Source organism: Artemia sp. Qi Xiang Cuo, chromosome 15 (assembly GCF_049724085.1).
Source record: "Artemia sp. Qi Xiang Cuo chromosome 15, ASM4972408v1, whole genome shotgun sequence".
NCBI lineage: Eukaryota > Metazoa > Arthropoda > Branchiopoda > Anostraca > Artemiidae > Artemia > Artemia sp. Qi Xiang Cuo.
The window spans coordinates 21,016,759-21,037,988 of record NC_142808.1 but is presented as its reverse complement, the minus strand read 5'-3'; the positions used below and the strand labels follow the sequence as shown (position 1 = coordinate 21,037,988).

Genomic DNA, 21,230 nt, shown 5'->3' with positions numbered 1-21,230 from the left:
ACAAAAGCTTAAATTAGCCTGATATTACAAAATGATTAGACAAATAAACATGTTAAATCGCATCCAAATTTGATTGAACTACAAGATCTACCAAATTTGGCTATTAACAGGAACCAGATCAACACACTAAATCACCAAATTTGGAAATGGACGAAAATAAATAAAAATAAATAACAACTTGACGAAAAATTTACTAAATGAGCAAAAACTTAGGGGTAACACACTTCTCCCCGGGACGCTGCTGCTCCCATCACCACCCACTAGTTGGCAGTAGTAGTTCATTGTCCCTAAAGACTGTCCATTCAAGCTTCCCGGAGCTATGACTGTGGGAATGGAATTTCATTAGGGCAAAGGTAAGCCCTTGCAGGATTATATGCTGAATTTGTGGAATATCATCACATATAGCAATTTAGAGTGTAGATAGATGTTGGCCAAGAGAATGGGAAACTAGTAAGACTGGAAACTCTTACGCTCCGTGAAAAAAAAAAAATCAAGGAAGCCATCTAGCAACTTCTACACTAAACAATGACGCCCTCTGTATAGCTCTAAATAATTACTACCTGTGTAGCTATATTCCACCTACTATATCTTAAAAGCTATCAATTATCAAAGCTTAGCTAAAAAATATTTGCGACATTGGGCACTACCACCAAATTACCTACAATTGGATTTGTCAATAATGTCTACTCGCTATTTAGTTAATTTGGATTTTAGGACCTGATGTGATAGCTAAGAAATAAACATGCCATTCAATTCAGTCTGTTCTCTTGATTCGGTCTTGATACTAAAACAACAGCAGTCAAAATAACACAAAGGTTACCGGGAAATTACTTCTGTTTTTGCGGCTTTTGCTCGCTAAATAGCACTTTTCGGGAAATCTGAAGTTCAGATCCAAATTTAATAGATTTCCTCTTCTTGTTTTAAAGTGCCGTTTTCATTTTCGATATCAGCGTTTTTAGGCTATCTTTTGGTATATGTTTAATAATAACCTCATTCCGTCGTACCTCCTTCTTGCAATAAGCGAGATAGCCAAGCTTGGCGCCCTGACTATATAGTATGATTGCTGAATTTGAAAATTTAGCAAAAACCAGCATAAAATATGGTGCTTTAATGTAAATTTACGCTTCATGATTTTACAGTTGTTTTGTTTGGGATTTGGCAGTGGGTGGTGAATGGTCTTTTATTGTGTTTCCTCATTTTCAATTTTGGGAGTTTTTTTTGGGAGTCTATTATGGCTCTTTTCTTTTTAGATTTTAGCTTTTCCACAGTTAATCGCTCCTAAATATTTAGCACTTTTTTGAACTGAGCTATTATGCTCCTACGAATAACTATTGGGTCTTTATGCATATGCATGTAATTGAAGAGGCTTATTTTACTTCATAGTAGGTATAATAAATCGCTTAAAACATTAAGGATCCTGTTGTTTTTGCTCAGAATTCTGTGTGCATGATATATTTCTGAGCGTCTTCTTTTTGCGATTGTGTTTTATGCACATTCAACATAATATATATAAATCTGCAGAAAGTATTTTTGTGTGTTGTTTTAGGCTAGATCCCAAGCAATGAACTCGTAGGAGAATGACGTTGTCCTTTGGCTGCAAAGCAAGTCATTGCAAACAAATTTTTTTTTAACTAGAACTTAATTTTTTATAACTGGGGGAAAAAATCTGTCTTTAGCTCAAAGAACATCATGCAGTTTCTTTACTAGGTTAGCATACCAAAATGAAGCCACTATATTCAAGTTGAAGTGGAAGTGTGGATTATTGTGCTTTTGTCAAGGTCGTATCAAGGTTTTTTTTAAGGGGGAGGTGCTTTCGGGGGGGGGGGGGTGAAAAAACTTTAAAACACATCAAAAATATGTTTATATGCGTCCTGTTACGTTTTTAAGAGTCTAGACAACGATTTTTTTTAGATGGGGGGATACTCAAATTCTGGTAAACCCCCCTCAACTAGATACTCACTGGCTTTCACTATCCCTTACTTTTTTGGTAGTTTCCACACATTTTTCTAAAGAAAATTGGGATCTATGGGATCCCCAAAAATTATTTTTTGCAAATACACAAGCATAACCACGAAATACAAATCGTCAAGTATTGTTAATGCTATTTTTCCGGGAGATTTTGGAGGGCCCAATTCTCTTATGAGATAAATATGGGGATTATGGAAGCAGTGATTCAACTACAAAATGTGATTATTTAAAAAGAGTGATTTGCTGAATAAGCTTCGTATCCTTGTTTTTACTCTCCTGTTAGGTTATCAGAATATTTTTAGATTCTGTATTTATTTTACATCTTAATATGCTGTTTAATCATATAATAGGTCTAAGAATCAAATATATTACGACTCTGAAAATTTGTAATTAATATACAAGTTTATTTAGAAACAGTTTAACTAAATTTAGGATATTTTTAAAATGCATAGTTGGTGACGATAATACTGACTTTAATTTGACCTAATTAGTCGAGGGGTTGAAAATTGGAAAAGTATGAAAAAGTAATTTATTGCTTTCTATAACTCCAGGCTTTTGTGCTATGATCTGAAAATTCGAAATTAATAAATGATTTTATTTAGTGTTAGTTTAACTAAGTTTAGGACATTTTTTAAATTTTTAGTTGGTGATGATAATAGAAATTGTAACTTGTATTGGGTGGGAAATGAGTATACAAGTAGATACCCACAATATGCTACTGACAGTAGTAACATCAATATATTCTGATTCTAATTCAAATTCATTTCTTTTTTTACATGCATGCAACAGTTCGTAGAACAGGAGACAAATATCGACACAGGAGTCACTGTTTGCCTTTCAATCCCGATTGATATTCCCGATTCCACACCCCACGACCCCACACCCTTTCCTTCAACATCTGAGCATATACCCTCTCCAAGTAATGAGTGTAGTCAGACCCCCATTCTGTCTGGGGATTTATGTATAAAAAACGCACCCCTTTACGTAGAAGGACCCTCTTCTCTCCCTTTGTACTCTAAAGGTATAAATCCACCTAAGAATAGTAATGCTTTGGAAGATGGTAGTACCACTTTGTTACTTTTAGAAGAAGAAGAACGACCCTTAGGTAGTACGTCTTTCTCTAAATCTCTTAATGGTAGCTTGTTACCCACCCAAGATGTTAATGTTAACCTTCGTGATACGGTTGGAAACTCTACCTTGCAAACCTCTTTTCAACCAAACGACCACAGCACATCAGACCAAAGATCTTTTAGTTACGCCCCTTTAGATTCATTAGAAGAGGTGCCTCAAACGCAATTTCTAATTACTGACCTCTGTCGATTCATAACTCGATACCCTACTGTTGAAACTGTACTCGATACCGAGAATTTTGATTTTTCAGATGATGAAAGTGTTGCATTGCTTATTGATAATGAGGAAGAGGCGGTGACAGATGATGATAGTGAAGTAAGATGTCTAAAAATATATCTGGATTAGGTTGAAACAATAGACCTTTAGTCTTGGGTACGCAGATGGGGATATGTTTCGGGGGGGGGGAGAAGGTCATCTCACTACTTTGTGACAAAAAAAAATATTGAGAATAATATGGGACATTTAACAGACTGAGAAGTATTATAAAATTCTTGGTGTTCCCCGAGAAATAATTTGCACATCCCTGCGTACCTGTATGCTAAACTTGAAATTTTTGGAATTTTATAGTAGCCTAAGAGTGAAGGATTTGCTTTGTTAGTTTAATTTCCCTGAGTATATAATAAGAGAGCAACGAAAAAAAGGCTAGTATAATTTGTTGCAACTCTGCATTTTTAGTACCCTATTAATATGAATACATTTTGATCATCTAGTGCCTCTGATGCCAATTCGACTAAGTCTCTAAAATGAAACAACAAAGTGTTGTATGCTTGCGTTATTTTATCCTATTCTATACATAGTCTAGTAAATCTACGGAAAAATCGACGATCTGGGACAAAATTGCAATATAAATGATTTTTACACCTTTTTGTACAGAAAAAAATTCTGTACAACATTTCAAAAGTCCCCAGGAATCCCTTGGCGGAACAGGGTGAAAAACGGGGGGAAAGGGGAAAATCCAGAGGGAGACACGAAAATCTACGAACAGTAGTGTTTACTTCTGATAATGGCACTTTTGATGCTCTTGGGTTGAAAAAGATCGAATATGCGTTTTTTATTGCTGTGGAATAAGTTGTTCCCCGTTTCCCCACTTACAGGGGGGAAATAAAGGTCCTGTACAGCAGTCTACAAGACTTGTTTTCTGGGGTTTCCCAGTGCAAGAAGAACGAATATGTTACTTTGATTGCTCTATCATTAGCCTTTCCCCCCGTTTTCCAGTTACAAGGGGAAAAAAGGGGGACATCAAGATATCCTCTAAAGGGAAAAGATAGTCAAACGGCTCAACAGAATTTGGAGATGATACAAAGGTATATCACCTCAGTTTTAAAACCCTCTAACACTGCTTTGACGAGAGTTTAATATCCTATTCCGTGGTGCATCTCTTTTCCTGTTTGCTGGAGATGCACTACCTATTGGTAGGTTCAATCGGTCAAGCCATAATGCAGGCTTGACGTCCCCAATCTTTGCTCGCTCCTTTACAAGTATACCTTGGAGTCCAGCTACACCAGCAATCTGGTTCACGTTTTCTCATCGATCAGCTGAATAGGCTAAGTTTTTCTACTTCTTACTCTGAAGTACTTCGATTCGAGCGTTTTGCTGCAGTAACTCATGGTACAGAATTTCCAGGGATGACTTCTAAAACCTTCATCAATTTCATTGGCGTCAATGTCGACCATGACATTTGCACTATCGACGGAAAAGGTACTTTCCATGGGATGGGCATGCTAGCTACTGCCACAACAAGGCTACCCAAATTTCCAATCATAATTCAAAGAGCAGTTGTAAACCTTGAATTACTCCAGCAAATTGTACAAGACCCTTTCTTCTTCTAAAACAGATTCCAGCAGAAGAATAATCTTGTATACAAGCACATCCCGACCATCACCTTCAATTATAAAACTGACGGCATTGACCTACTATGGCATGCAAGCTGGATACATGACACGAAACGGGTTGGATGGAGTGGATTTTTGCAAGCAATTCAACCTGGGTCATAGGTTGAATTGCTTGCTTTTCTGCCTATGATCGACTATAATCCCCCCGATCTGTCTTGTGTATACACGACCTTACGTTGTATTTCCGATAAAACACGCCAGCACGGAATGGTACCAGTTCTTACTTCCGATCAACCTTTGTACATGAAAGCGGTGAACATCATCAATGCTGAGCCTGCTGATAGTCCTGTCAACGCAGCAGTGCCAATGACCAGTGTTCTCCATTGCCGTATGAGCTTTCTTGAAGCGATCGGACACTTGATGACGGAAACAGGAATAAAATAATTGCTCGAATGCCTTTATGCCGGTAGCACCATTAAGCATATCCTTAGCGGTAAGGTTGTTTCAAGAGCCATGAGAGCGTACGAGCTTATAGATTCAGCATTGCATATCATTCTCATTTGCAAGTCGTATGATTTCGACTGCACAGATGACATACGTGCGAGTCATTAAGACTTTGTGACTTTGTAGAAGCTTTGGCAATATGTAAGGCTCTGCTGAATAAGGAAGTAACCCATGAGGATGCATCAAACGCAGACGTAGTGCGTCGAATCCAAACACGAATAATGGAGTTTTAAGACACACTGCATAACAACAGGACCGCAAAATATGGCTTCAGCATTAAGAAATACTCGAAGTGCTTACGAAGGCCATCAGGGCAGAACGGACTGGAAACAGGGCGCAGTATCTTCAAGCACTCTCTGAGATGCTCCCTTACTTTGCAGCTGCAGGCCACAACCTGTATACGAAATCGGTGAGAATACTTATTCAGCAAATGGAAGAGCTGAAAGAAAGTAACCAGAAGCTGTGTAAAGACATCGCGGATGGGATGTTTGTCATTCGAAGAAGAGATAGATTTTGGGCTGGGCTCTCTTCCGACTTAGTAATTGAGCAAGTACTGATGAGGTCACTGAAAACAAGAATGGGACTCACAAGGGGAAACGGAACGAGTGAGACGCAAAGGTTGATCTGGACAATGTCAATGCCAGTGCGAGCTGAAATTAATGAGCTTATGCAGTTTCTTGTCAGCGTTGAGTACGTGTCATCTGACCAGCACATTTCCGCAAGACCAGCTCGGATAGAAAGAACGTAAAGGTTTTAGTAGGTTTTTTTGCGCAGTCCTTTCCATACGACAACTGCAATCAATTGCGCAATTTATCGAATGGTATGACAGCAGCAAGGGCTGTCAATACGGATGCAGTAAAGGCGATAGGAAAAGAAATTCTTAAGTCAATGGACGACGGCGATGTCGATCGCTACATCTTCAAGCGCAAAAGCAAAGCGATTACGATGGCCTATTAAGGCAACATTTCTGAAGCTGACGATGAAGACATAAAAATTGACGCAAGTCTTCTGTTCCTACGTCTTGCAGCAGCGGCAACTACAGCCGGAGGGGATATGGCAGAAACTCTCAGATTCGAACTCTCAAGCTACCCTACTGCCCTTTTCGAATCGTCAAGCCTGCCGCCACAGCAAATAAAGCGGAGCTAGCGAAAGCTATTTGGAAATTAGCAAAGGCAGAACCTGTGAACGTCCTATCAAAAGAGCCGGAAAAATACGTGATCGATGGCGGATGGCTGCTCCTGTATATTTCATGGAAAACAGGAAACACTTTCGAACAGATTTGCAACAGTTATGTTTCATTCGTAACACAGAAGTGTTCAAATGCTTTCATCGTCTTTGATTGTTACACTTAAGGCCCGTCTACTGAAGATGTCACCTAGGTTAGACGAACGAAAGGTATCCAGTTTCTGACCGTCGATTTCTTACTGAGTGTGAAGCTGTAAAGAAAGAAGGAGGACTTCTTGCGGAATCCAAACAATAAGCAGAACATTATTCGAGCTATTGGTAAGAAGGTTGTCCAAGCCGGCCTCACTTTCCTTCATGCAGAGAGAGATTCGGGCGTTCTGATTGCATTTACAGGTGTTAATACTGCCAAGGAAAGGGTAGCCGGAGTAGTCGAGAACAACACTGATTTATTGACCCTTCTCCTCCATCACCTGCCTCCAGAAGCTAGGAGTCTCTACTTCAAAACCAGTACCAAGTCAAGAGTGCTGTCAACTAAATACTGACACATCAACTTTATCAAAAGATCGCTGGAACAGGTTTGTCACTCTATTCTTGTTGGCCACGCTTTTCTTGGTTGCAACACGACATCCCATTTGTTTGGGATAGGAAAGCAGGCTGCCCTACCATTCCTGAAATGCCATGACGAATTTAGGAATAACTGTGAAGCATTCCTTAATTCGCGCTCTACGAAGGAAGAAGTCCAGCAAGACGGTGAAAATAATTTGCTGTTTCTACAAGGCTAAGAAAGGGGAGGGTCTCAGCAAAGCTAAGTACAGGGTTTTTCTTGAAAAACTAAACAGTTCAAAGACATTAGCTTTTGTGGACCCAGAGAGACTTCCATCAAATCCATCGGTTGCGAAACTTTATTCTTATACAGTCTTCTATCAGGTAATGGAATGGCGTAATACTGCGTCAGAACTCGACCCGAAAGACTGGAGTTGGCGATTTCGTGACGGACGCCTCACTCGAATCATGACAGACATCGGACCTACTCCGCCTCATCCGCTAAATGTGACTCGTTGCAGCTGCAAGCGTTCCAACTGTGACAGTTGACAGTCCAAAAAAATGGATTGCCTTGCACACTTGCTTACAAAGACTGCCAAGGGATTGCGTGTTCCAATAAAGATGTTTTTGTTGATAACGGTGAAGAAGACGATGTTTAGTACAAATCCTTGAGCTTATTTTAGTTCAATCAAGACCGTAAATTATCTTTTGCTGTGACTACCAAAGTTACCCGATTTGTTTAATTTTTCACATTTAGTTTTGTCTTATGTTTCTATTATATAGTCGAAGTAAATCTGCCCACGTACTCCGAAGGCCCGATGCATTGTCTCCCCTACAGTGAAAACACACTGCAGAAAAGCAAGATATGAATCTAACACAATGTTTTTTTAAATCATCGTGTCAAAAAACCTTGGGGGCAACATTTTGACCAGCCATATCGCACAACTCTCGAGGATAGTGTTTTCCCCCTCGCCTTCCCTCGCTAAAGGGGAAACCAAACCAAGTCCAGCGATTAAACAACATAACTTTCTTTTTCCGATTTCTCCGCGCAGAAAAAGAGCAGACGTGAAATTCAAGCGCACAATAAATCTGCCCCTGAATTTTTCCAATTTTCCCCGTCCCCCCTCCCCCTTTTTTTTCCCTGTTCAGCCAAGGGGATTTCTGGGGACTTTTGATATGTTGTACAGAATTTTTTCTCTACAAGACGGTGTAAAAATCTTTTATATTGCAATTAAAAGATAGTCATAAAAGTCTGATTACATCTTCTGGTGAAAGTATACATCTCCCTCAGTCCTGACTCTTGACTCCCCACTTTCTTAAGAAATAATGAAAAAACATAATTCGCATTTTTGTGTGTATCTGGGCTAAAAATCCTGACCCGTTTCGTACCTAAAATTTAGCACTTACGAATCTGATTTGCGATTTTCACCTTTTTCAAGAAGGTTTTTGACGTAAATAACGAGAAGATTAGAAAATACCTAATTCGTAATGCTAAAACGTAATTATCCCCCTTCTGTTCCTCTTGCGTCTGAATACATTTCAAAGACATATGTTTATGTATTTGAACTTGTATTTACGAGAAACTGTTTTCTAGTATTACCAACTTGTTTTAACTGGCAGATGTTAGATGGCAATAGAGATCCATGATATGAAAATTCACTTGAACTCCGGGTCTTGTTGTTTCCTTATGGTTTCTTCGGGGGTTTTCTTTTCGCTTTTGTTTTGCTTTAGACCTTGAAAAGGTGAATTTAAAGACTTGAAAGCACAGAAAAAGCTTGACAAGATGGAAAAAGGCATACAAAACTAGCAATCAAAACATTTCTAGGAAGGAAAATAATTGGTCAAACTGGTGATACCTCACAAGAGTGATAATCCTGCCTACGGTAGGGGTCTTTTTGGTGTGAACATTTTTGCATAGAAACATTTTCTCTCTTTACTTGTAGTTTGCTGTGCTGTTTTTTTTTTTTTTTTTTTGTTTTTTTTTTTTTTTTTTTAGAGTTGTTTAATGCCTCTTGTAACCTTGTAACTTAACTTGAACTATAAGTGGTTGATGAACACAAATACATTGTTGTGATACCAAGATATTTTTATTTTCTGTTCTTTAATTTTATTTCAGATCTTGACCATTACTTTTATTTGACACAAAAACATAGTTGTAGGGGCTAGAAAAAAGTACCCCTTCTAGGGCCACCACAAGTGCCGTTGGTTGGCGAGATTCTGGGGGTATTTGATCTTCAGGCAGCTTATTTTTCTACCTTTTCTCACAGTCAATTGAAATAATATCTGCTTCCTCAAGGTAATGTGAAAATCATCACAGTGCTCCATATCGGAGTTTTGGCGAAGTGTCGGAAAAAATTGGGGAGAATCAAGGGACCCTGTCCATTTGTGGCACCTACCAAAAAATTTAGGGGAGCCAAGAAAGATACTTGCACCAAACCTCAATCGTCTGCTAATAAATGTGCTGCCGGTTTTATGTTTTTCAATAAGTTCCGCTTCTTTAATAGCTCGCTGGAATGACACAGATCTCCCTGAAAGGATCGAAGATCTTCGGTTTCTTCGGATCCTTAAGTTTTTTTTCCACTGAATAACATTAGTTTTGCTTAGTTGAACTTCGTTCATAAGTATTGACATTAAACAAGTTCACTAGTTGCTGTGTATCTGTTATTGAATTCATTCAAGTCCCATTGAAACGTAACTTTATATTTATTTGTCTAAGTTTCGTTCAACTAGTAAATAAAAAAAACAAAAAAACTGGTGCATATAGTAGAAAGCAAATGCTAAGATTAATTTATTGCATCTGAGTACCTGGAGACAGGATTTCTCTCTTATTTTTTACGAAGGTGTATGTGTGAAAATTAGGTCTATGAATTGCTTGGTTCATCTTAGCTTTTAATTGCTTTGAACAGGTTTTTATAATAGGTAGAATTTCTTTGTTCTCGTTTCTGGAAGCACTTCGCTTTCCAATAATATAAAGGTGATGGAGGGGGTATGGAATTCCAATATTTTGGGGCATATTCCTCAATTCTTTTCTCCTAATCATTTTGTGTTGATTCATAATTATTCCTATATTTAAGTCTACAGATTTACAGTTGGATGGATTGTTTTTGTGTTTTTTTTTTATGAATTCAACAATAATAATTATGTGCCGACTGAAAAAATAATAAACCTTGAGCTGTGATTGAATTTTGTTTTAGACCAACAGTCCCGTGGGAAGAAGGCCTGTACAATCATTGCCTGGCTCACCGCAGTCACCGAACCGTGGGAGTTTTACTCCTCAACAACTGTCAGAGGAAGGATTGCCACCAGGTTGGACTCTTCAAGTTGCAAGTAGTGGCCGCATTTTTTTCATTGACCATACTACTAAAACAACAACTTGGATTGACCCTCGGACGGGTAGTGCAAGTCCCTTACCGAATTCTCCTGTACAAAATAAAACCATTAAAGATGATCTCGGACCTTTGCCACCTGGATGGGAAGAAAGGGTTCATACTGATGGCAGAACCTTCTTTATTGATCATAGTAAGTGTTGCCTTTCTTCTTCAGTTCTGATATAACCCTAGACACATCAACTTTGAATAGATTACTATACGCTTTAGCTTATTACCTGAGGTTTGGAAATGATTTCAGACCGGTTTCTGCTGTCCTAATTGTTAATAGCAATTTGGTGTTAGTTAGCCCGCGGAAACAGTCACCTAACTGAAGTTTGTTACTAATAATTCATAGAAGAATATTAACTCGGCCAATAATTTACAAACAGGACCTTAGAATCCGTCCTAAACTCACAAGTGAAGGGTCGCTGACTCGAGTCACGGTAGTGCCTATTGATTGGTTAGGGTTGACGATTAGGTGCTTTTCCTTTTAAGACAAGCTAAAAGTCCACCTAGCTATGGTTATATGAAGGATTTAGGGGAAAATACACGAACCGTTGGACCTTTGTTGGACCTTTGTTTGGGACCTTTGAATCCAAATAAAGATTTGAAGTGACATTTTCTTCAAAAATATAATAAAGTAAAAGCATAAATATAATAAAAGCTTTAAAAAACAAAGGTCACTGGCAGTTATCTCTTGCTTAAGAAATGTCCATGTTTTTAATTTCCCTTCAACTTGTTGATTTTTGAGATTAAAATTTCATAACTTTTTTCACAGCAACATTTGAAACTGTTAGAGAATTTTGCGTGCAATTTTGGTGATTCTGGCCATCCGGCGATCGAAAGTAGATAATATTATAAAAAACGCTTTTATTGAGAGCTGAAAATCATGTGGTGTCAGAAAAAGTGAAAGACCTGTTTGTGCCTTAAGAATAAAAAATCTTTGTAACAATTATATGTTAACGAAGAATAGTTGTATGTAAAATTTCTAATAATGGTCACAGTTGTTACCAAGCGTTTTCAGCAAAATGCAAATCACACTCTAGCCTTTAGAATGCTTAGGGGGAGGGTACTGCTGGCTTTAGAGGTTTTACAGGGCTCTTTACTTGTGGTAAATTCTGTTAGTTTTAAGAATGACTTGATTGTCCATTTTAATTTCTGTTCGTTTTAGTATTCATCTATTAACCCATAGTAGTGTCTGTTATCTTCATGATTGATGGATTATTTGCTTTAATTCCTATTCGTCTTTGAGTCTCATTTGTTTATTCACATTAACGTTTTTTTCGTTTTAAGTTTAAGCATTATATCACTTTATTTCTGCTCCTTTTGGATCTTTTATTTAAGCTTTTTTTATTACTAGTGATGAAAATCTTTTACCCCCTACTCTTTACTCGCGTTACCTATGTGATGTAGGCTACTTTTGTTCCTAGTTACCTGTTACTAGATGTTTGTCTAATTAAAACCTGAACATTTGAAATCAAATACAGATATTTAAAATCGGATTTATGATTACACTAAAAGCAGTTTATAATCAAAATTTTTGAGAAATCACCTGATATGTCAAGTGGCAAAAATGGGAAATTTTTTTCAGCGAGCAGAGCAAAAATAGCAGTAATATCAAGATAATAATCTTATACACCAAGGCAAGGGCATCCACAGGGGGTTGGGCTTGAACCCCCATCCCCATTTCTTGAAAAGAAGCAAGAGTGCAAAGCATAGGGTTGAATAGGGGTTGAAGAGAAATGCAAAAAGTACAAAGTATGGGTTGAGTAGAATGAGGGTTGAGATGTGGGGTATAATTAAAGGGTCGTTGAGCTACAGTCACACCACCAAGTTGACGTTAAAATTTAATAGTTTGTAATGGAGGAGGAGTGTAAAGACCCATTTTTGACAGTTTAACCACCACATGTGGGTTAACCCAACAAGTGTGTAGTAGCATACTAAGTTAATCAAAGAAAATACTGGAATAGACTGCTGTGAGATACATGCCTGCTATTATTTCCAGGATTAAAAATACTCGGAATTAAAACATTCTAGTTGCACTCCCAAAATTCTCAACTCGCCACAGGGCAAGATTTGTCTTACTTCTTTTTAATTCTTAAATTAATTAGTTCTTAGTGTCATTCTTTAATTCTTTTTATTTGTCTTACTCTCTCTTTTTCAACTTAACTATACACGTTGAAAATTTTCAAAGGAGTTGGAATTGTCTGGGGAATTTTTCCATTGGCAGGGGTGGTGGAGAAATTCTCTATGAGAGAATCTGTGTGGGGACTTTTCCGCTGGAGGAACTCCATTGGGGGGGGGGGGTAATTTCCAGGAAATATTTTCCACGGGGGGGGGGGGTATTTCCGGTATGGTTTAAAAAAGATTAGAAATTTAATGAAAAACAAGTGTTTTTTTTCAAGTGAGAGTAAGCCAAAGATATTTTTCCTGACAGAATTGTCCACAAAACAATTTATGGGGGAAGGATCTTATGCGTGAGTGGAATTGTCCGAGGGAAGGGGATTTTACGCGAGAGGAACTTCCTATTGATTAATTGTCGTGGGATGGGGGGAATTTATCATTTAGGGGGAGGAGGATGTCGCGTGATCGTTTGAAAAACGGTCTTAAATTAAATAAAAACTGTTTTTTTTTCATCTGAAAGTAAGGAACAATATCAAAACCTAAAAAATAGAAATTATTCCGCATATGAGTGGGGATGCCACCTCTTCAATACCTCGCTCTTTACGCTAAAATTTAACTTATTGTCCCAATTCTTTGAGCGACTTTTGAAACACAAGAGCAGTTTAAATAACAAGTTTCTTTTTTATTAAATACTAAAAAATAGTAGCGTGAAGAGCGAGGTATTATGGGAGGGGTACCCCTCTGCATATACGTAATAATTTCTGTTTGTTTTAAGTTTTAATGTTGCTCCGTATTTTCAGTTTAAAAATGTGTTTTTAATTTATTTAATAACGTAAAAAAATTACTAATCAAATAGAGTTGACATTTAATTTAGCTTTACGGCAACAAAAGTGCTAAATGGAGGAACTTGAATAAAAAATCTGGAAGATTGTTGAAAAAAACATTATGTATCAACGATAAGTAAAAAGAGAGGCTGAACACAAGAATGTAATTAAAATTCAGAATTCATGGCAGTCCTTGGCCAGAAGGATTGGTGGAGAAATGACAATTGAGTTTACGGAATTGTTTTTTACGGCTTCCGTTTACTGTATTCTGATGACGAAATTCTATTTGCTGTGTTCTGATGCTGTAGTTCAGGTAACGTTGTCATCATCGCACAGCAGCATCTGTCGTTTTGAGCTTTTTTAAATCAACTACGAAATGATGAAAACAATATTTTTTAAAGGAATTGAAGGATTTACGGAGTTTTCTCTTATGCCATTCTGAAGGAAAAGTATTTACATCGATTCGGTGAGAGTCACTTTTAGAATTTGAATTTTTTTTAGCTGGAATGCTTTTTATTATTTATTTTTTTTATCGAAACAAAAAATAAAAGTGGACTTTATTTTTTTTATGTAATTTGACCAGCAGGCTACTTCTGGCATTTAGCTCATGCTAAAAAAATGGCTTTAGTGCCCGGGCTACTGCTATTTGGGAGCTAAAATCCTGGCAGCAGGTTGCTATTTTCGGAACCCAATTCTAAAGTACAAAGGGGACCTTTCTCTAAGACTAAAGGAAAAGAATAGTAATAACTATTCCTACCTTCTAGCTGAGAGCCATATTGGATAATGTTCCGTGGACTCAGGTCATCAAGTGGTTTAAGAGCCCCCTGTATTAGAAAAAAAACACTAACTGTAGTTTAAGGTTGACTAAGTCGTCGCTGTTCAAGTTACATGGTTTAGCACTCTCATTTTTCTTTTTAGATACCAAAATAACCCAGTGGGAGGATCCACGATTTTCAGATCAACGAATTGCAGGACCAGTAAGTTCCTACCTTTTTCAGACCTTACTTGTCTTTGGTTTTTACCTATAGTTCTTGCCTTACTTACCTTACAAGTGAAGTTTTTATCTTATTATTAGGTCTGATTTATGATTTTGAGTAATATATTTCTTTCATCATCATTATTGAATCTTGGAAAAACAATCCACTTTATATGAACTTTAACTTGTAAAAATTTAGTTTAAAGAATTATTTTTGATATTTTTGACTCAGAAACCTATTTCTCAGTATTTTTTTTTTTCAAATGAAATATCAAAATCAAATCAAAATTCAGTTTATTGATTTTAAGGTATACTATAAGCGCTTTCAGATTTTCGACAGACGTGCGCTTGATAAGCTGTGCACAGATGTGCACATGATGATCACACATAGATGTGCGATATCTAGCGATGTGCGCTTGATAAACTATAAGATAAGATAAGATTTATTGGAAAAAGCCTGTGGGCCATAGCAACACATGGGCCATATATAAAGATTTCATTTTTAAGAATTTTTTGTAAAATAAGTTGTTCTTATTATGGATTTATTATTCTTATTTTATTTAAAAGAACCGTTTTCAAGAGATTGTAAAGTCACAGGGGCTGAAAATCGCATCGTCGATGACGTATCTGAACGCTTTAAGTTGAAGGACTGCCCATTTCCAAAATTATGTTCACCATGTGGGTGATGCCACGCCTGGTGAACGAGTCGCGTGGGGTATAAATTGTGCTGCTTTGGGAGGAATTGTGTCGCTCCTAGATGTACATTAGATAGTGTAGAGTGTGTTACCACTTGGTTCAAGTCCATACTTGCTTATATGAACACAATTTGACACAGGGTCTAGTCATCCCCCCTGTATGATCTCCCTTGTATCCTCCCCCCCCCGGATAATTTTGGATGTTCATTACAAGGAAAATCGAAAGTTCTACTCACCTATTAAGTTAGAGGCAATGCTAGAGTGTTGCCCAAAGTAAAGAGCAACAAGGGTTTATTACTTTTTTTTTTCAGAGGCACTTTATATGGAAGGGGTGGTCTTATGAACTTCGGATGGGGCTTATTCTATTGCAAATTAATAGTTCCAGTGCGCTTTTGAGTGTCAAAAGTGTTTTTTTTTTCGGGGGGGGGGGCAACAAGCCACCGCTCAAACCGTTTTTTCCCCAAACAAATTTGATCAAAACTTTGAGATAGCCATTTTGTTCAAAATAGTTCAAAGGTCAAATGTTGTATGCTATTGTTGTATAGGGTTGTATGCTATGAAAGCTGCTTATTGTTAAAATATAAGGTTTTATGAGAAGGGTGGTCGTATGAACTTGGGGGGAGGTCTCTTTCAAGTAGAAATTGAAAGTTGCATTGCCCTTTTTAAGATTCAGAAGTGACCCCTCTCCCACGCCCTTTTTCACTGTATTTGGGGAGGGTTCAGATGCCTCAAAGAGTAAATTTTGATACCAAAACATCCTCGCTCTCATTGAGCCTTGAGATAAATGCAGAATTAGTTCTAAGGAGGGGGAGAGGTGGAGGTAGTTAATTGATAGTTGATTCCACTTGATTTCTTGGAATATTTCTCGTCTGCGCTGTTATTATGAAAGTAAAGAGTAACATTAAACCCCTTGACTTGGCAGAATTTATTCCATATAGGAAGGGGATGCCCCTTCCTCACCCCAATCTCCCCCTCGTGGTCGTAGAAACTTAAAATAACGCTCAATCGATCTCAAATTGAAAGTTTTAGTCGTTTTTTAAGTCGGAAGTGATTGGAGACCAGCAAGCCCCTGCTGTAAAGCTGTTCATTATATCTGGTCCTTTTGTTACCCTTTAGGACATCTGGTCGACATTTTGAGGTATCTATTTTGTACCTACAATGCCTGCCGTGTTTAATTCTTACTCTGTCCTTTCCAGAAAAAAACTTCTGAGTCACGTCATCAGTTTGTCAGAGGTATCAGAGGTTTTGCCTGCTCGTACAAAAAAGGAAATTAAATTAATGGAAGAAAATAAACGAAATTTAAATACTTAAAAAAAGGAGTGGCCGGAGCCCCCCCCCCTCCCCCCACCCCCCCCCCGTACGTGCCAGGTACGAAGCACAGCAAAAAACGGGGAGGTAGCACTTTTTTCCGAAGTAATAATGTTAAAAGACCTTGGAATTGTCAAACATTTTGAACATATTGCAACCCTGCCCTTAGACCGAGATATATTTTGACATAATGAAAACTAATCCATCTTAACCTTCGTTGTCCTATCCAGGGGCACCAGCTCATGAAAATGGAGGCGGAGATTCCCTCTTTTATATTAGGAGTAAAGGCCTTGCTCTTTCAGAAGATGGCATGGTGCGAATAATGTCGACCCCACTTGGGAACTCTAAACGAACGGGTTTCTTTCTTAGACCGAATATCTAGGCAGGAATAGATATTTTTAAAGTTCGAGAGCGTTTGTTCGATTGAACCACTTTTGACTTAGGGTAGTTTCCCCAGCTGCTTTTGTGACGGAATAATTATAATGACGTATTGGTAACCCACTTCCTATAAATCAGAAAATAAGCGGCATTTTTAAAAACTTAGACTCAAATAACTTCTAAAGATGAAACAAAAAAAAATGCATTACAATAAGACAAAAATTAAACCACTAGGAGGAATGTCAACGGCGTGTCGAAGGACACGATTCGGTGCCATTCTGTTCAATTTTCCTATTCATATTTCTAATTTAGGGACAAATAAACCGACATGGTTAAGAAAACAAATATGAAAATTTTGTTTATATATATGAAAACAAATTTGTTTCATAGATAAAATGAAAGGAGTTTTAGGTAGTTGCCTAGACCTGAACGAATACTAAGCTTGTGTGTATTTGTAAGCCTGCAGTTTGTTTGTAAGTTTTAACCCGGCGTGCAAATATGGGGTAGCATGGTAGCCATGCTACTTGGCAGGTTTCGTGGCTTGGCGAAATTTGTTGGCAGATTTTGTCAGAAAATGTCAGAGCTTCCACTATACCCAAATTTGTCATTAGCTGTTAGATTTTTATTTCGAGTTCTGCTACTGGCCGCTTTGGAACTTTTTGCTTACCTGGCTTTAAATATAGTTTGTAAGCCTATATGATTGTATAGCCTACATAAATCTATGTGAATATAGCCTATGATACATTGAGGAAATGTATTAGAAGCCCGCGAGTAAATTTGCTGAGAACAGACAAGCTAAAATATTTTCTTAAAATTAAACTTAGGGGCTATTAATTTTACATGAACTCAACCGTAGACTTGTAATAACTTGATCAACCATGGCAAGCCTTGAGCTGCTCAAATCACTCCGTAGGTGATGCTTGGGCTTTGATCAAGGAAAAACCATTCCTCTTAAGAATAAAAACTGTTGGTGAGGTGAAGTTTTAGGTGACGAAGACAGTTCAAAAACAAGAAACTTGGTTAAACTCGTTAAGAGAAAATAACAGTCTTCCTCTCCGACTACTGGCCACCCCTAGCTTAACATATTCTAAGGAGCCTTCTTATTCAAAGAAGGAAATATATGTAATTCCTTGAAATAAAAGCATGATCTCACAATTCGGGAAAGCACAGGTTTTCGTGCTTTAACTTTCACTTTAAATTTTTGGAAGGTATCCTTATCAGAACAAGGATTGTTGAAACAGATTTTTAGAATATTTTAGCTCCGACAAGTTGGGGCTAACATCTTAGCCCCAAAAAGACACATCTTGCCCCAACAAGACTGCAACAAATTTACAGGTCTTTAAATTTTGGTTTGAGTGTTAATCTTGGACTTTTTAAGAATTGGAGCATTTTTATATTGTAACAGCTATCATATTATAATAGCTAAACTGATATAAATGCATTATAATAATTATTGAATGATAATAATACTATTATCGCGGTATAAAATTCTACTATATTATAAGAAATTAAGTTGTAAGGATTGTTATTATTATATCGTCTAACAAGTTTCTAATAAAAGAAATTGAGTATGCCAGGGGGGGGGGCTCTTTCCCCCCTCCTGGCTGAATGATGCTGGCTTATTTTTATATTTTTGTCCTGAGATTTCTATTATATATCATTAAAAGTAGCAATTGGACGAAGTTTGCCCCCCCCTGGAATTCAGCTTATGGGCGCCCATGGTGTGTACATTGCTGTTTGACTACATTTTACCAATCATCTGGTGGAAGAAGGAAAAAAAAGACTAGAATGTAATGCAGCATGATTGATTCGAGTGTGCAGTTAGTCAAGTACAAGTTACTTTCTAAAAACTAATATTGACTTTATATTTCTTGTGATCAACTTATTTATTCTTATTATTAATTTGTCTATTAATTAATTAATGCCGTATAAAATATACTTAATTGCAGTTTTTAATAAGTGCTTTACAAATTACATTGAATTTCCATTGAATAATTTATAATTTTTCTCAGTCTGGCTAAGTGCATTCTAAAAGGCAGCAATCTCCATTCTTGAGCTCTTAAGCAAACTTTATTAAATCAAAAATATTTATATTTACCAGATAAGTTTTGCATAAAAAATAAATTTAACAATGGCCCTTAATCCGGGCCGTATTTAAAGTTTTGACGCTTGTAGGCCCAATCGTTTTTGTCGTTTCGTTTTTTTACGATTTTTGGGGAAATCACCGAAAATTTGGGGAAAATTTGGGGATAGTGGGAACACTGAACAGAACGCAATTGATGAACCAAAAGTAATGAAAGAGAGAGGTGTCATTATTGGCACTCTCAGCTGCCATTATTGGGAGACGTCTGACAGTTTACAAGTGGCCACTGGATTTTTTTTATTGTTTTAAAATCACTTTTCTGTGAATATGCAGCGTTGCGGCGGAGTGCATCTGGTACTTTGACGATAAATTATAGCAGTCCAGCTTTTGTTAAGAAAACAATTACTCGGTGATAATTTATTGCACCCCCTGGTATTTTGCGCCCCTAGGCCTGGGCTTAGTGGACTTATTGGTAAATATTGTCCTGCCTTTAATGCTGGATCTTTGTCTCATATAGTTAGGTCTCTGCTTTTACTCTGCTTTATGCCCTTAATCCTACTTTTAACAGATGTCAAATACAACCCTAGGACTTCTTGTCCAATAGCCAAAAATAGCGTGAAAATTCCCTAAGTGTATATATTATTTTTCTACTTCTTTGGGTTTACTTCGACTAGTTTTGATTTGGCTTGTTATTCTCTGTGAAAAAGAATATTCACAACTTGCATTGTCATTGATGCATATAAAACCCTAGGACTTCTTGTCCAATAGCCAAAAATAGCGTGAAAATTTCCCAAGTGTAAATATTATTTTTCTACTTTTTTGGGTTTACTTCGACTAGCTTTGATTTTGCTTGTTATTCTCTGTGAACAAGAATATTCACAACTTGCATTGTAATTGATGCATATTAATTCTGACCATTGACGAAATTCGAAAACAAATGTCCACATTCATGGACATCGTACTGGGAGCTGCTTTTATATCACTGTATATTGTTTTTTCCTTGTTTGGGTTTAGTTTCTTGAGCTCGCCTCTTGACAGGATTAGTCAAATATATATGTATGTAAGTGGAAAAATCAACAGTTGAACACAAAAACCTGAGTGAATCCAGAGCTTTGGTAAATTTTCAGGACAAAAAAGTGGAGTTATATCTGGCATGTAGGTGACTTAATGCTTAGACAAAGATACAAAACGAGGCGCTTTGATTTATTTTCTAAAAAAAAGTATCTATATGTTTTTCTGGTCTTCATAGCGAAATGTTCTGTTCCCCAAGGTTTAAATTCGGCCTCAGTATTGAATTTGTCAGACTTGTAATCAGTGTTTCCACTATCCGTGAATGCTTCGGAGTGGGTTTCTCCGAATTCCGTAAATCTAACGTTAATTTTCGGGAGATTTCGGAGAATTTAGTTTTCTGGTGGGAAAATTCGTGAATAGTCGAAGCACTGATTGTACTTCATGCGTTCATGATTGATATTTTGACAATTCACACCCGTCTGGCAACCCTGTGCATAAGTGTTGAAACCTTACGCAATTTTTGTATCTAGTTTCCCAAACTTTGTGTCTCTAGGCTTAATCTGTATATATGTTTATACATTTTTTAGTGTATTAATTGACAGCTTTTATTTTTAGCCGATTCCCTATTCCCGAGACTACAAGCGAAAATATGAATTCTTCAAAAATACACTCCCAAAGGCAGTAAGTTTTTTTTTCGTTTTATATCATCATTAAAAAGACAAATTACTGCACTGGATATACCCTATTTATTAATGTCTAATTTCATTTCAGTGGAACGACACCTGTTACATTTTATACCTTAGCTGCCATATGTCATATCCTGCATTGCTGACCTTTTTTGAAAAAAATTACAAAAACTTTATACGTGGGATTAAAAAAAAAAAAAAAAAAATTAGCTTCGAAATACTTTTTTCCCATTTTCAAACTTAGCCTCTGTTCTGTTCTCTATTGTTTGACTTATTTTATTTTGAAGGAAAGTTTTAACTTTGGAAAGTTTGGAAAATTTTAAATGAAATTTTCCATTTCAACTCTATTTTGAGCACCATACTGTACTCTATTAAAGTTAGAATAAAGTTAGAAAGTTTTTACTTAACGATTGCTTGAATTTAGGATTTCTTAGGTGTCAGTGAATTTAGGCGTCTTTGTGTACATTATTAACGCCACAGGAGTGACCTACGAACAGGACCTAGCCAATGAGCCTATATAAAGACATGGATAATAAAAAGAAAATAAACTTGGCCTAGTCTTTTTCATGAAGACCGGAAAAAAATTTCTTGTCCCCTTTCACCAAAGCAAAAAC

The 21,230-nt window shown here is 37.1% G+C and overlaps 1 protein-coding gene across 1 annotated transcript in view; it reads left to right on the top strand.

Annotated features, from left to right (window-relative positions):
* Positions 1–21,230, top strand: part of Nedd4 (E3 ubiquitin-protein ligase Nedd4) — a 105,806-nt gene that overhangs the window by 54,949 nt on the left and 29,627 nt on the right. Inside the window, exons 8-10 of the mRNA XM_089101850.1 lie at positions 10,358–10,682; positions 14,398–14,456; positions 20,546–20,611. Coding sequence (XP_088957976.1) covers positions 10,358–10,682; positions 14,398–14,456; positions 20,546–20,611 — 450 coding nt within the window. The remainder of the gene's footprint in view (positions 1–10,357; positions 10,683–14,397; positions 14,457–20,545; positions 20,612–21,230) is intronic.